The sequence below is a fragment of the Nematostella vectensis genome, chromosome 12 (genome assembly GCF_932526225.1).
Source record: "Nematostella vectensis chromosome 12, jaNemVect1.1, whole genome shotgun sequence".
NCBI lineage: Eukaryota > Metazoa > Cnidaria > Anthozoa > Actiniaria > Edwardsiidae > Nematostella > Nematostella vectensis.
Window position 1 is genome coordinate 10,221,373 of NC_064045.1, and position 16,664 is coordinate 10,238,036.

General features: G+C 39.8%; 1 protein-coding gene across 2 annotated transcripts; it reads right to left on the reverse strand.

Moving 5' to 3' along the window:
• Window positions 1-889: 889 nt before the first annotated feature.
• On the reverse strand, window positions 890-16,519 carry LOC5514504 (ubiquitin carboxyl-terminal hydrolase 22). Of its 2 annotated transcripts, XM_048719874.1 has the most exons (15): window positions 16,282-16,519; window positions 16,063-16,198; window positions 15,873-15,986; window positions 14,799-14,903; window positions 14,248-14,414; window positions 13,562-13,709; window positions 13,114-13,228; window positions 12,295-12,419; window positions 11,644-11,728; window positions 10,790-10,916; window positions 9,634-9,722; window positions 8,006-8,077; window positions 7,782-7,863; window positions 2,411-2,475; window positions 890-2,251 (listed from the first exon to the last, which is right to left on the reverse strand). In XM_048719874.1, the coding sequence occupies exons 1-15, from the start codon at window positions 16,393-16,395 to the stop codon at window positions 2,209-2,211; spliced, it is 1,587 nt and encodes a 528-aa protein (XP_048575831.1). In that variant the 5' UTR covers window positions 16,396-16,519; the 3' UTR covers window positions 890-2,208. The 2 variants fall into 2 exon arrangements, with proteins under 2 accessions (XP_048575831.1, XP_048575832.1); XM_048719875.1 differs by lacking the exons at window positions 890-2,251; window positions 2,411-2,475 and adding an exon at window positions 7,025-7,099.
• Window positions 16,520-16,664: the final 145 nt, after the last annotated feature.

The following is a 16,664-nucleotide window of genomic DNA, read 5'->3' on the forward strand; positions in this document are numbered from 1 at the left end:
AGGGATATGGAAAGTACTTTTATTTTCTTGGTCTGAGATTGACTTGTGAGCTTGCTAGAAGCTTCCCTTGGTAACAGAGGCTCAAGCTTTACTCGTTTTAATGACACGCCGGTCTTGGCTCCTCGTTTCGCGGTTCTTTGTTAGTGAGGCTTGGGGTTCGAGCCTCTGGTACTGCCAGGCTAGCTAGAAGCTCCCGGAGAAAACCCTCGGAAAACAAGTTAACTCACTCGCGTCGATTTACAACGCCCTGCCAATTGCACCACCCAAGCTCAAATTTATCGGAAGTGGAAATTTAGCACAAACAAGATTTTTTACCGTCACCAAGGGAAAAAATGGTTCGAATATATTTGGGAACTCGAGGTATCTGTGAAAATCAATGTAGTCCCTGTTATTTGCCGGGTTTCCTGTGATCACATGAACCGTGATGAGACTGGGACGGGCACACCCCAGAAAGGTTTTGTGTGACGTCACATCTCTTACCCACCAAAGAAAACCCTTAATGAAAGTCAGGGACTAGGCTGGAAACGACGGGTTAGCGGGAGGTCACTCAGTCAAGCTAATACCCCATGGTCAGTCATATTTCCCAACCCGGTAATGCAAGTTGGGCTGATGAACCCACCGTGCGCGAGTTTTGTCGGGGCACAAAACTTTGGGATTGGGGGGTGGGTAGCAAAACGATTCCCATGGTGCATCACGTGACCCGTGTATCTGATATCATCACATCACAATCACAGGAAACACGAAAAGTGAAGTGTGTACCAGATTTCCACCCTCACGGGTAGGGACATTAGAATTGTTTCAGTTCATGGGGAATTACATGATTTACTAATCTAGCGGGAAGTCCAAAAGAACAAGTGGTTTGCATCTTGGCACAAAACCACATATACTCTTGACGAAGTAGATAATTTTTATTTCTGCGTGGATTGCAAAATGACAATAGTAAGCGTTGTTCAATAAATAACAAAGTCGGAAAAAGGAGAAAGACGCACAATTCGACCAGTACACTATAAACGGAGAAAACACAATTTGAAATGGACAAAATTACAGTGGAACCTAGATCCCATGCTCTTTAGAACGACCTCCTCAATCATAGGATATAAACTGTTTTCCGTTCCCTGATGAAAAAAGTAGGGTGTAAAAAACTTTACCTTACAATGCACAATCCCCTCGCATCCATTTGACTGCCACTAAGGACAGTACACTAAATGTTAATACCCCGACTTAACGATGTAATTTTTTTTTTCCTGAGGAACATCGTAACATCCACGTTCCACTGTAGCTACGTTGTAGCTCCATAACGTAACCGTGCGAACTACTGATTTTTCTCGATCGCGGTCTTTTGTAAAGAGAGTATAGATCAGCAAGCCTCTAAAACGAGACATTTTAGATACCAATTTAGTATCCAATCCTTTTTCGATTAAACAGAAATCACGGAGGATGTGAATAAGCGACCACGAAAAATATAATGGTCAGCGGTAATAAAACTAATCCAATTCAGATATTTTTCCTACTATGACATAGCAACGACATATCTATACATCTCAACACCAAAAACAACAAACATATAATTCTTTCTATGTACAAATGCACATTTTAACCATATTGTGTTGATAACTACCTTTTGTCCAATCGTTTAATCTACACTCTGTTCTTTAGTATGAGCGTTTCGTTATCTATTTCTGCGAATAAGTAGACCAGCTGCACTGTCCAGTGTGCGCTTGGAGTAAACTATTCCATATTAGGCAGTGGAAATTTGTGATTTGAAGGCGGAAAGTAATTGTCACACTTCCCCGAGTACTAGTAAAAGAGTATCCATAGCTGGGAACCTTCGGTTGGAAGAAGAGGAGAAAAAAACGGAAGATTAGTAGAGAAGTGATGTCAGTGAGCTTGGCTCTCAGTCTCACTATGAAAGGGCGCCAGTGGGCGGTGCAGGACAAAAAAGGTTTAAAGGCGGGCGTTGGTTGACGTTTTAACAGCTAGGCACCTTCCGATAAAGAAGACGAGATATGGAGATATAGCAGAAAAAGTAGAAGAGCAAAGAAGGAGGGAAGTGGTTGACGTATCCATAGCTAGGCGTCTCCTGGTAAAAGAAAAGAAGAAATAACAGTACGAGTAGTATAAAAGTGATGGCATTGAAGACATCAGTCGCACAAGGAGAGGGCGATAGTGGACAGTGTAGGAAAGAAGAGGTTTGAAGGCAAGTACAAGTTAGTCGTAGTCGAGCACAACTCGGTGATAGAAAAGTAGATACCTAGAAAGGAAAAAAAAATACATCACGAGATTGTAAAAGGAGGTGAGAGCGTTTAGATATAAGAAATGAAAATAAAACAACGAAGAATATATAGACAGGATTTAATATTTAGGCTTATTAGGTTAATAATGTTTCAACTGATTTTTTCCAGCTTCTTACCCCTCACTCTGTAAGACATCATCTATGGTTGCCTTGGTGATCCATGCGTCGTCACACTTGAACCACTAAACACAAACAAGACAACAGAGTTACGTTATCAAACTTGAACCACTTAATACGAACAAGACAACAGAGTTACGTCACCACACTTGAACCACTAAATACAAACAAGACAACAGAGTTACGTCACCACACTTGAACCACTAAATACAAACAAGACAACAGAGTTACGTCATCACACTTGAACCACTAAACACAAACAAGACAAAAGAGTTACGTCACCACACTTGAACCACTTAATACGAACAAGAAAACAGAGTTACGTCACCACACTTGAACCACTAAATACAAACAAGACAACAGAGTTACGTCACCACACTTGAACCACTAAATACAAACAAGACAACAGAGATACGTCATCACACTTGAACCACTAAACACAAACAAGACAACAGAGTTACGTCACCACACTTGAACCACTTAATACGAACAAGACAACAGAGTTACGTCATCACACTTGAACCACTAAACACAAACAAGACAACAGAGTTACGTCACCACACTTGAACCACTTAATACGAACAAGACAACAGAGTTACGTCATCACACTTGAACCACTAAATACGAACAAGACAACAGAGTTACGTCACCACACTTGAACCACTAAATACAAACAAGACAACAGAGATACGTCATCACACTTGAACCACTAAACACAAACAAGACAACAGAGTTACGTCACCACACTTGAACCACTTAATACGAACAAGACAACAGAGTTACGTCATCACACTTGAACCACTAAACACAAACAAGACAACAGAGTTACGTCATCACACTTGAACCACTTAATACGAACAAGACAACAGAGTTACGTCATCACACTTGAACCACTTAATACGAACAAGACAACAGAGTTACGTCATCACACTTGAACCACTAAATACAAACAAGACAACAGAGTTACGTCACCACACTTGAACCACGTAATACGAACAAGACAACAGAGTTACGTCATCACACTTGAACTACTAAACACAAACAAGACAATAGAGTTACGTCACCACACTTGAACCACTATACACAAACAAGACAACAGAGTTACGTCATCACACTTGAACCACTAATACAAACAAGACAACAGAGTTACGTCATCACACTTGAACCACTAAACACAAACAAGACAACAGAGTTACGTCATCACACTTGAACCACTTAATAAGAACAAGACAACAGAGTTACGTCACCACACTTGAACCACTAAACACAAACAAGACAACAGAGTTACGTCATCACACTTGAACGACTAAACACAAACAAGAAAACAGAGTTACGTCATCACACTTGAACCACTAATACAAACAAGACAACAGAGTTACGTCATCACACTTGAACCACTAAACACAAACAAGACAACAGAGTTACGTCATTACACTTGAACTACTTAATACGAACAAGACAACAGAGTTACGTCATCACACTTGAACCACTAAACACAAACAAGACAATAGAGTTACGTCACCACACTTGAACCAGTAAACACAAACCAGACAACAGAGTTACGTCACCACACTTGAACCACTTAATACGAACAAGACAACAGAGTTACGTCATCACACTTGAACCACTAAACACAAACAAGTCAACAGAGTTACGTCATCACACTTGAACCACTTAATACGAACAAGACAACAGAGTTACGTCCTCACACTTGAACCACTAAACACAAACAAGACAACAGGGTTACGTCATCACACTTGAACCACTTAATACGAACAAGACAACAGAGTTACGTCATCACACTTGAACCACTAATACAAACAAGACAACAGAGTTACGTCATCACACTTGAACCACTAAACACAAACAAGACAACAGAGTTACGTCATCACACTTGAACGACTAAACACAAACAAGAAAACAGAGTTACGTCATCACACTTGAACCACTAATAAAAACAAGACAACAGAGTTACGTCATCACACTTGAACCACTAAACACAAACAAGACAACAGAGTTACGTCATCACACTTGAACTACTTAATACGAACAAGACAACAGAGTTACGTCATCACACTTGAACCACTAAACACAAACAAGACAATAGAGTTACGTCACCACACTTGAACCAGTAAACAGAAACAAGACAACAGAGTTACGTCACCACACTTGAACCACTTAATACGAACAAGACAACAGAGTTACGTCATCACACTTGAACCACTAAACACAAACAAGTCAACAGAGTTACGTCATCACACTTGAACCACTTAATACGAACAAGACAACAGAGTTACGTCCTCACACTTGAACCACTAAACACAAACAAGACAACAGGGTTACGTCATCACACTTGAACCACTTAATACGAACAAGACAACAGAGTTACGTTATCAAACTTGAACCACTAAACACAAACAAGACAATAGAGTTACGTCACCACACTTGAACCACTTAATACGAACAAGACAACAGAGTTACGTCATCACACTTGAACCACTAAACACAAACAAGACAACAGAGTTACGTCACCACACTTGAACCACTTAATACGAACAAGACAACAGAGTTACGTCATCACACTTGAACCACTAAACACAAACAAGACAACAGAGTTACGTCATCACACTTGAACCACTTAATACGAACAAGACAACAGAGTTACGTCATCACACTTGAACCACTTAATACGAACAAGACAACAGAGTTACGTCATCACACTTGAACCACTAAATACAAACAAGACAACAGAGTTACGTCACCACACTTGAACCACGTAATACGAACAAGACAACAGAGTTACGTCATCACACTTGAACCACTAATACAAACAAGACAACAGAGTTACGTCATCACACTTGAACCACTAAACACAAACAAGACAACAGAGTTACGTCATCACACTTGAACCACTTAATAAGAACAAGACAACAGAGTTACGTCATCACACTTGAACCACTTAACACAAACAAGACAACAGAGTTACGTCATCACACTTGAACCACTTAATACGAACAAGACAACAGAGTTACGTCATCACACTTGAACCACTATATACAAACAAGACAACAGAGTTTTGTCACCACACTTGAACCACTAAACACAAACAAGACAATAGAGTTACGTCACCACACTTGAACCACGTAATACGAACAAGACAACAGAGTTACGTCATCACACTTGAACCACAGAAAACAAACAAGTCAACAGAGTTACGTCATCACACTTGAACCACTTAATACGAACAAGACAACAGAGTTACGTCATCACACTTGAACCACTAAACACAAACAAGACAACAGAGTTACGTCACCACACTTGAACCACTTAATACGAACAAGACAACAGAGTTACGTCATCACACTTGAACCACTAATACAAACAAGACAACAGAGTTACGTCATCACACTTGAACCACTAAACACAAACAAGACAACAGAGTTACGTCATCACACTTGAACGACTAAACACAAACAAGAAAACAGAGTTACGTCATCACACTTGAACCACTAATAAAAACAAGACAACAGAGTTACGTCATCACACTTGAACCACTAAACACAAACAAGACAACAGAGTTACGTCATCACACTTGAACTACTTAATACGAACAAGACAACAGAGTTACGTCATCACACTTGAACCACTAAACACAAACAAGACAATAGAGTTACGTCACCACACTTGAACCAGTAAACAGAAACAAGACAACAGAGTTACGTCACCACACTTGAACCACTTAATACGAACAAGACAACAGAGTTACGTCATCACACTTGAACCACTAAACACAAACAAGTCAACAGAGTTACGTCATCACACTTGAACCACTTAATACGAACAAGACAACAGAGTTACGTCCTCACACTTGAACCACTAAACACAAACAAGACAACAGGGTTACGTCATCACACTTGAACCACTTAATACGAACAAGACAACAGAGTTACGTTATCAAACTTGAACCACTAAACACAAACAAGACAATAGAGTTACGTCACCACACTTGAACCACTTAATACGAACAAGACAACAGAGTTACGTCATCACACTTGAACCACTAAACACAAACAAGACAACAGAGTTACGTCACCACACTTGAACCACTAAACACAAACAAGACAACAGAGTTACGTCATCACACTTGAACCACTAAACACAAACAAGACAACAGAGTTACGTCATCACACTTGAACCACTTAACACAAACAAGACAACAGAGTTACGTCATCACACTTGAACCACTTAATACGAACAAGACAACAGAGTTACGTCATCACACTTGAACCACTATATACAAACAAGACAACAGAGTTTTGTCACCACACTTGAACCACTAAACACAAACAAGACAATAGAGTTACGTCACCACACTTGAACCACGTAATACGAACAAGACAACAGAGTTACGTCATCACACTTGAACCACAGAAAACAAAGTAGACAACAGAGTTACGTCATCGAATATAGAGCAATAAATAAAAACAAGACCATTAACAGTACCATTAGAAACAAACAAAACAATAGAGTTACGTCATCACACTTAAACCACTTAATACAAACAAGACAACAGAGCTACTTCATCGGATAAGGAGCAATAAATACGAACAAGACAACAGAGTTACGTCATCACACTTGAACCACTAAACACAAACAAGACAACAGAGTTACGTCACCACACTTGAACCACTAAACACAAACAAGACAACAGAGTTACGTCATCACACTTGAACCACAGAAAACGAACAAGACAACAGAGTTACGTCATCGAATATAGAGCAATAAATAAAAACAAGACCATTAACAGTACCATTAGAAACAAACAAAACAATAGAGTTACGTCATCACACTTGAACTACTTAATACAAACAAGACAACAGAGCTACTTCATCGGATATGGAGCAATAAAAACAAACAAGACAATAGAGTTATGTCAACGCATATAGAGGCAATAAAGACATAACGGAAAAACATGATGTGACGTTTCAAATAAGCCCATTTCACATCGAATAAGGCGGAGAATGTCTCTGAGTACTTAGAAACTTATAGCAAACAAAATATCAAGTGCGACTTTTTTAAAATTGATGCGACCTTTTGTTAAGTGTAATTGAAATTTGAGCTTTTCGTCCCTGAACTGATACACAGGGCAATGATGATCAAGGAAAAATTATCTTAAAAAGCCAAAATCTGGTTGTGTGCACTTCGGCCTCACGTTATTTGTGTTTAGAAAATCAGTCCGTAGAACAAGGAACCTATAGCCATTGTAAGTAATTGTGTCTTCTCTCCCTATCTGGAATTGCGCGTTTTCCAGGTTTTTCCGTCATGTCGGCAATAAACACAAACGAGACAATAGAACTACGCCATGACCTACATTGTTTTGTTGTCGTATAAATGCTGTATAGTGCCCGACTTCTAGGGTGCCGCTGTGGTTTACAACGGCAAACAGAGAGTACCTGGAATACAAGCGTATTAAATTGAGCAGTAAGCGATTTGTTGAAAAGGATTATTTTCCTGTTGGCCAATCATGTTAACCTAATGGAATCAAACAGATACGCCAATCAAAAAGGAGCCCTCAAATCGAGGCAGGTGACGTACTTGCTGTCGTAGGACAAGCATGACGACATTGTGTCCTGACCGTAGCCATTCGAGTCGCCATTTTCTCCAAGTCTGCAAAGAACGACAAAAATATCCTAGCTATTGGAAAGAGTTTGATTGTTGAGGGGGAATAGGCAGGTGTTAAATACTTGAGTTTTTTAAGGTCTGTGTAATTTTTTTTACACGTTTGAAAACTAATCATCTTCTTTCAACGGGAGTGATATAGCCCCGTCCCCAGGATCCTTTTAGCTGCGTGGCTTCTTGTTACTGACGTCGTTTGACAGCGCTACAACGATCCACCATAGTGAAAATAAAATATGACTGCGCTGCATCATGGGGCTTTGAAAAAGAGCGGACAAAGGAAAAGCCTGGGGACGAAGCTAGGGATGATGCAGAATTACGAGGGTACGGTAACAAAGTGACAAGGCAAGGGGTGATCCAGAATTATGAGGGTACGGTAACAGAGTGAAGAGGCTAGGGGTGGTGCAGAATTACGAGGGTATGGTAACCGTGTGAAGAGGCTAGGGGTGGTGCAGAATTACGAGGGTACGGTAACCGAATGACGAGGCTAGGGGTGATGAAGAATTACGAGGGTACGGTAACCGAGTGACGGGGCTAGGGGTGACGAAGAATTACGAGGGTACGGTAACAAAGTGACGAGGCTAAGGGTGATGCAGAATTACGAGGGTACGGTAACAAAGTGACGAGGGTAGGGGTGATGCAGAATTACGAGGGTACGGTAACAAAGTGAAGAGGCTAGGGGTGATGCAGAATTACGAGGGTACGGTAACAGAGTGACAAAGCTAGGGGTGATGAAGAATTACGAGGGTACGGTAACAGAGTGACGAGGCTAGGGGTGATGAAGAATTACGAGGGTACGGTAACAGAGTGACGAGGCTAGGGGTGATGAAGAATTACGAGGGTACGGTAACAAAGTGACAAGGCTAGGGGTGATGCAGAAATACAGAGTGACGAGGCTAGGGGGTGATTCAGAATTACGAGGTCAATTTAGAAATTTAGAAATAGGAAGACAGTCGCAATACGACTCAGGTCTCACCAAGAAAGAGATAATTAAAAAACATAAACGATATTATTGGTTTTTGAGGAGGAAGGATATGAACAGGACCCGAAATGATCCTCGGACCCGAAACGATCCCCAAAAGTACCTCAACTGATCACGGGACCCGAAACGATCCCCAAGAGTCCCCGAAATGAACCCCAAGGAATTGCGGTAATGGACAAAGGGAAAGCAGAAGAAATACTTGCAATTCTTAAAGCATAATAAAGGTATTGATGGAGACGGAGAAAGCATAAGATTTCAATTAAAGACGGCAAGTTTGAGATTGCTTCTCATAATTTGTACTCAATAGGAGTTGAAAGCAATAGTAAGGGCGTGGCTGACAAGGGCTCATTTACCACTGGGTAAATGCACATCAGAGGAGGATAGAGGGGCCCCGGCCCCCCTATTTTCAGATATTTGGCCTCAAAGCAACAAGAAATTTAAGGAAATACACGGAAGAATATTAAATCCGCCCCCCCCCCCCCTTTTTGAAACCCTTGCTTCGGCCCTCCCTTTTTGGAGCTCCTGGATCCGCCCCTGCACATTAACCAACGAGAAGAGTACTTACTTGGAAGATAGAAATGGCGCCATATCAAGCTCTTGTGGAAAAGGGATATAAGTTGATATCTTCTTTGACTTTTTAGAGTGTTCAAAACGCTAGAAAAAAATTAAGACTGTCAGATAAATCTCTATATTGGGGTTATCTGCTAGGTACCAAAATGAGTTGAGTGATTTGACAATACAAAAGTAAGGCAATGTTATACAAATCAGCGCTGAAGTTTAATATCTTTACTAACAACCAGATCTAAAAAATGGATGGAATTAAAGCCGCATTGTCACCAGTTTACTTCCGGAGGGCCAACAGAAACCTCAACCATTAAGAGACAACCGTTGAGAGACATCTCTATCATCTATATTAGCATTCACACTATGTTATCTGCTCTCACATCCTCAAACATCCAATATAAACACTGCTTTCACAATTTTGAACTATTTTTCGAGTTTTCCATTATAAATAATCGGAGATTGTGACGTAATTGACCAGGTAAACTGGTGACAATGATGCTTTAAGATTAAACAAGATATAGAAATGGGCGTAGAATGATATATGTTGTGCAACCTACACCATATATACTTCTAAGCATAAAATTTATTGATATGTCTTATTTTATCTTACATAATACACTAGTCAAATTTACAGTATTATACATATAAGCTTTATTTATAGATATGTGGTAAAAGTGATTAAATAAATAAATAAATAAATAAATAAATAAATAAATAAATAAATAAATAAATAAATAAATAAATAAATAAATAAATAAATAAATAAATAAATAAATAAATAAATAAATAAATAAGAAAGGTTGCCATGCCCTCATTGCCATTTTGGGCACCAATAACCACTAATGTATGAGCATCCATCCAGAGCCTTCCCTGGCAGTAACAACCCTAACCCTGACAGTAACAACCCAAACCCTCCCTGACAGAAAGACACCCTACCCCTCACATGCAGTAAGACTGGCCCCTCCTTTTGACGATATCAGCTTGGACCCCCTCTCATCTAGACCCCCCTTTCCCATCCCTTAGAGCAAGCCCCCTCCCCTTAACTGGCAGTAACCACTCCAATCAACTTACATGCCTACTAGGCAGTAAGCCCCCTATTCCACTCTGGCAGTAAGCACCCCTGTTTTTCTATGACAGGAAGTGGGCCAGTAACAAACCTTGAGGTGAAAGCAGACGACTATAGGAAGCTTTCTCATGGATAGCTGTTTCGTTGATTCCTGGTAGCTCTGACATTTGTTACACTTGATTTTAGACTCACTTCCTAGACTCTCTGGGCGGGTGAATCTACAAAATATAACAAGTTCTTTATTATCATCCTTAAATATCTTTTCTAGCACTGGCTTCTGAGGTCAAAGGCTATCTTGCTATTCACAGAGAGCCAACAAGCTCACCAAGTTGGCTACTAGAAAACTTGAAGGCTAGAGACCAGTCATACAGCTATTCAGAGTGAGCCAACAAGCTCACCAAGTTGGCTACTAGAAAACTGTAAGGCCAAAGACCAGTAATACAGCTATTCACAGTGGGCCAACAAGCTCACCAAGTTGGCTAGAAAACTTGAAGGCTAGAGACCAGTCATACAGCTATTCACAGTGAGCCAACAAGCTCACCAAGTTGGCTACTAGAAAACTGTAAGGCCAAAGACCAGTAATACAACTATTCACAGTGGGCCAACAAGCTCACCAAGTTGGCTAGAAAACTTGAAGGCTAGAGACCAGTCATACAGCTATTCACAGTGAGCCAACAAGCTCACCAAGTTGGCTACTAGAAAACTGTAAGGCCAAAGACCAGTAATACAGCTATTCACAGTGGGCCAACAAGCTCACCAAGTTGGCTAGAAAACTTGAAGGCTAGAGATCAGTCATACAGCTATTCACAGTGAGCCAACAAGCTCACCAAGTTGGCTACTAGAAAACTGTAAGGCCAAAGACCAGTAATACAGCTATTCACAGTGGGCCAACAAGCTCACCAAGTTGGCTAGAAAACTTGAAGGCTAGAGACCAGTCATACCCACCTGCGTAGACATTCTATGAGGGATTTCGGTACAAAGCTCTCGTCATGGTGGTTAAACTCTGGAGTTGGAACATTTGTGTTTTCATCTGGAAAGTGATGGCAGATCACAATAAACCAAGGGCATAGTTATTTGAACACAATACGCCACCTAAATTAACTGGTAATATCACCATGAGAGAAAAATTTCCACATGAATGAAACTTTCAGAACGTTAACTGTAATCAGCACACGTAAAAGTCACATGGAGACACAGCTTGTGACGAGTACTGTATAAGCCCCATTAAGTCCCACCAGGGCTATTTCTTTTTATGTCTTGAATATGGGGGGAAGGGGAGGTATTGTAGAGGAGTGTTTTGATGTGTTTTTTTACAGTTTTCAAAAGTAAAAGATGCTGTTTACTTGTGCACATTAACAGAGATATTTAGTGCCTTTTTTACATTTAAGCCAAGCAAGGATCCCTTGTACTCCTGTAAACCTGTTAGAGAACATCTTAGGGAACAAGTAAGGGTTTCTTTTTTATACTTTATAGGTGAAAGAAGGCAGGGGCTTATTTGAACATTTTGTCTTTAAATTGGGGAGCTTTTTTGGAAGGGGTGCTCAAAATTGATGGAATTATGGTACAGTATTGCATTACGACTATGTCTATTTTTACCTAATGGTGCTGAGGGGTCTGGTGTGGATGCAGCTGAGGCTCCAGAGCTGTTACGCCCACTGTGGTCACCATGGCCAAGGTCTAGAGATATGTCCCAGAACGGGTCGACTGTTGTGGAGACACAGCTATACGGAAACATGCATTAGTGGTACAAATAACAAGCATTAGTGGTACAAATAACATGCATTAGTGGTACAAATAACAAGCATTAGTGGTACAAATAACATGCATTAGTGGTACAAATAACAAGCATTAGTGGTACAAATAACAAGCATTAGTGGTACAAATAACATGCATTAGTGGTACAAATAACAAGCATTGTGGTACAAATTACATGCATTAGTGGTACAAATAACAAGCATTAGTGGTACAAATAACAAGCATTAGTGGTACAAATAACAAGCATTAGTGGTACAAATAACAAGCATTAGTGGTACAAATAATATGCATTAGTGGTACAAATAACAAGCATTAGTGGTACAAATAACAAGCATTAGTGGTACAAATAGCAAGCATTAGTGGTATAAATAGCAAGAGTTACTGGTACAAATAACAAGCATTAGTGGTGCAAATAACAATAATTACGGGAGGTATAAATAACAAGAAATACTGGTATAACTACAACAAGTATTAGTGGTACAAATAACAAGTATTACTGGTATTAACAAATGGACATCAATCTTAAAATAGGAAAGCCCATTGATCTTGGATCTTGCCCAAATTTTTTTTTGGGGGGAGGGGGGACTTGTTCGCCCCCTAGCCACACCCCTCCCCAAAGTATGTAATAGTCCACCCCTTAGCAAACATAACTGCACCTACTTGCAGGTCTGGCATATGACATCTGATTGTAAGCCGCCTGTGAATATGCGATCGATAATACAGTTACACTGGTTGTGGTTATTTGGCTTCACAGCAAGTTTATCTGGAGCATCCTCTGCAACAAGAATAGCAAAGAGGACAAATCGGACGTGCACAATAATTTAGGATAGGGGAGGGGGGGGTTGGATGGAGAGAAGAGTAATAAGGGAGGGGTAGGTGGTCAGCAAGGGTATTTATATGATAAAGTTTATCTGGAGCATCCTCTGCAACAAGAATAGCAAAGAGGACAAATCAGACGTGCACAATAATTTAGGATAGGGGAGGGGGGGTTGGATGGAGAGAAGAGTAATAAGGGAGGGGTGGGTGGTCAGCAAGGGTATTTATATGATAATATACACCTCTTTAAATACATACCAAATGCTAATTATTATAGATAAACATCACGCACCTTTACAATAGTTATGCAGGACGTCTAAGGCTGCGATAAAGAACTCATGCGCATCCTGCTGTTCATAGCCAGCAAGGTGACGGGCATGTGTCCATACGAGGTGTAACAACTTGAAGGGAGAGTGGGGAACTTTCTGCCCAGAATAAAACTGGAAAGAGTAGAACATGGTGGATCAAAAATCAATGCCATTGGCCAAAAAGTTGTCAAATTTCAGGTATACGATACTCCTGGAATTGACCATATGACAGATACTTGGTTTCCAGGAAAGGACTCTGATCAAGAAATTACCCTTAAATAGACACCAACTCTGCAGTGCAGATTAGGGAAAAAAAGGTCAACTTCAAACAACCAAATGAAAGTTTTTTTTTAAATTTTCAAGCTAAAATAAATGTCTTGGATATTTGAATAAAAAAAATTATTGATAAGGGCTAGCCCATATGTAAACTTCAAACAACCAAATGGTTGTTTGTTGTTTTAAACATTTTTCAAGCTAAAATAAATGTCTTACTGGTATAAGGCCTTGAATTTCATGGTTACAACCAGTGATCTCTGAATATTTGCTGCCAAACACAATGCACTGCATTTCCTAAGGAACATCTACATTTTTTGGGCCCTGCATTCCATTTTTCTGTGTGCAAAACTATCTGCACATACATAGCAACAGCTACCACTGTGTTGATCAGTACCTCCTGAAACAGCAGCCCCATCTCACAGACAAGACAAGTGCCTGCATCTCCTTTGCAGTTATGCTGATCTGACAAGAAGTAGTCCCGTAGCAGGGGTGTGTGGGTGAGTGCCTGCACTATGCAATTCATGAAACAGGTGTTGCCGAGATTGATGAGCCCTCGTAATCCTGAGACAATCGAATGGGATAGGAAACAAGTTAGTGGGTCTGACTTGGGTAATATTGTTTTTGGAGTCATGATGGTGTGCGTTGTTTCAGTACCGGCAACAAGTGTCATAACCTCCACTCGTTAGGGTTAAGCCCTAATTAAATACTTGACACTCGGTAATCGTATGATGATGATGAAGAATGGTGAAAATGGTGATAATGTTGACAATGATACTGATCTGGTTGAATTGAGACTGTTAATGTGAAACTCAACTGATTTCCCAATTGATAATTATGCGTATATATATATATATATATATATTATGGAATGATGTTGATGATGATTTTGATGATTGTGATAACGACGATGGAAATATCTACAATTCATTGGTAGAGGTCTCATACCTATAGTAGAATTCTTGGTTATTTTAACTTTCTTTGGGTTTTCCAGGAAAAGTTTCACCTCTGACTTGGTAGGTTCCCATGGCAAGAACTTAGCGCAGCCATTACCTGGAAATTGTGGACATTGGTGCCTCAGGCAATGTAAAGAACATTTCTGTACTATTTATTTACCCTCTATTTCATGTAAGACTGCTGTATACCTTGATATAAAAAAATCAGTCTAATTTACTTAGACATTGAAAAAGTAATTTCCTGTTAATAGCTTGGAGCAACTGCAGAATACCCGTCTACAAAGAGTTAACAATGAGACTTCACACCTCGATTTCTATAGAACGAGGCAGTAAATACAAGAAAATGCAAATAAGTGGCCGGGTATTCTGCAGTTTAGCCAATAGCTTTTTTAAATTCTCCCAGCTAAATAGGTTCTTTTCTATGAGAACATAATAAGAACCTTATAATTTCTATATCACTAAATCAAGAAATAGAAAAGTATGCCAAACAATTATAAGACTATATAAAAATCAGTTCTGTATATGTAAGAATAAATGCATACTCAGTTTTGGAAAGTTCTATTGTTGTACTAGTAAACCATTCATTTAATTATCATGGAAAGGGTGCTGCTTGAAATTCTAATTTACCTTAAAAGACGCATATCTTTGAGCATGTATTACCCCTGTATTTTAGGGGTGAGTGGGCACTCATCATTACACATGCCCCCTTCTATAAATTCCACCAGCTCCATTTTCATAAAAAAATAGTACCTATCCTATGATATCGTTTTACACCTATAATTTATTGTCTATTATTTTCGGTAAGGCGATTTGCGAAAATCATAGAAATTTAAGAACTACAGTACTCAAGATTTGCATGTGAAATTATCAAAACGTAAACAAAACATGGCTTTTCACTTATGCAATAAATTTCATGCCGGAAGTTTTTGTATTGCCACAGAGAGGTGACTAGAATAGTTTCAAAGGCTGCTATTCCAACATGATGATCCCAAATAAAAAGACTTCCCCCCAGGGACCATAATATTGCATTTGTGTTCTTTTATTGTACATGTCTCGTATGACTCACCAAGTTTTCTCCACGCTCTCCTGTACTGATCCCGGTTGATGTTATCAAAATCTTTATCATATTTGTAATCACCGCAAATAAAACAGTACACAGTCCCATGGTTTAGATCAATAGCTGAAAAGGAGCAAAAAGGGGGAGTATTTGAATATAAATTGTAAAGAATAGAATCTCTAGGAAGTCGACTTCTCACCCAAGGAATGGCCAGTGGTTCGCGCATGTTGTTGAATATGTCGACTACCGGTGTAACATCCGAAATAAACGCAGGATAAACAGGAATGCAAGCGGCAGGAATAGGTACCACAACCGTGGCAAAAACACGAAGATGCCTGCAAAAAGATACAGAGAATTCAGCTAAGGGAAAGCAAGAAAAATCAGACATTCACCAAAAAATACTTGGACACATCGTTACCTTGCGTTTTAGTGCCTCACGAGAACTACATGAAATAAAGTGCGTGTGGATTTTTCTGTAGGTTTTCAAGCCGTTGGCTTTTTTGAAGCGATTTAGATGAATACAACTGACCATTTTGTGGTCGGATAGGGGAGTCCGTTGCGGTTTTCTAGGGGATTTAGGGGAGGTTTTGCGCTTTGAACAGCCGAATTCGTGACACTCGACCAAAACAACAGTCCTTCAAAAGGAACATGTGCGGGGTGCGCAAGACCTGGGATCAAGCTGCGCAGAATATCCGGCCTAGCGATTGGTGGAATTCAAGACAATAGAAAACCAAATTTAGAACTGACAGCTAGAACGCGCGATATTCAAAAAAGTAAAGTACATTTTTTTTTGCGTGAACC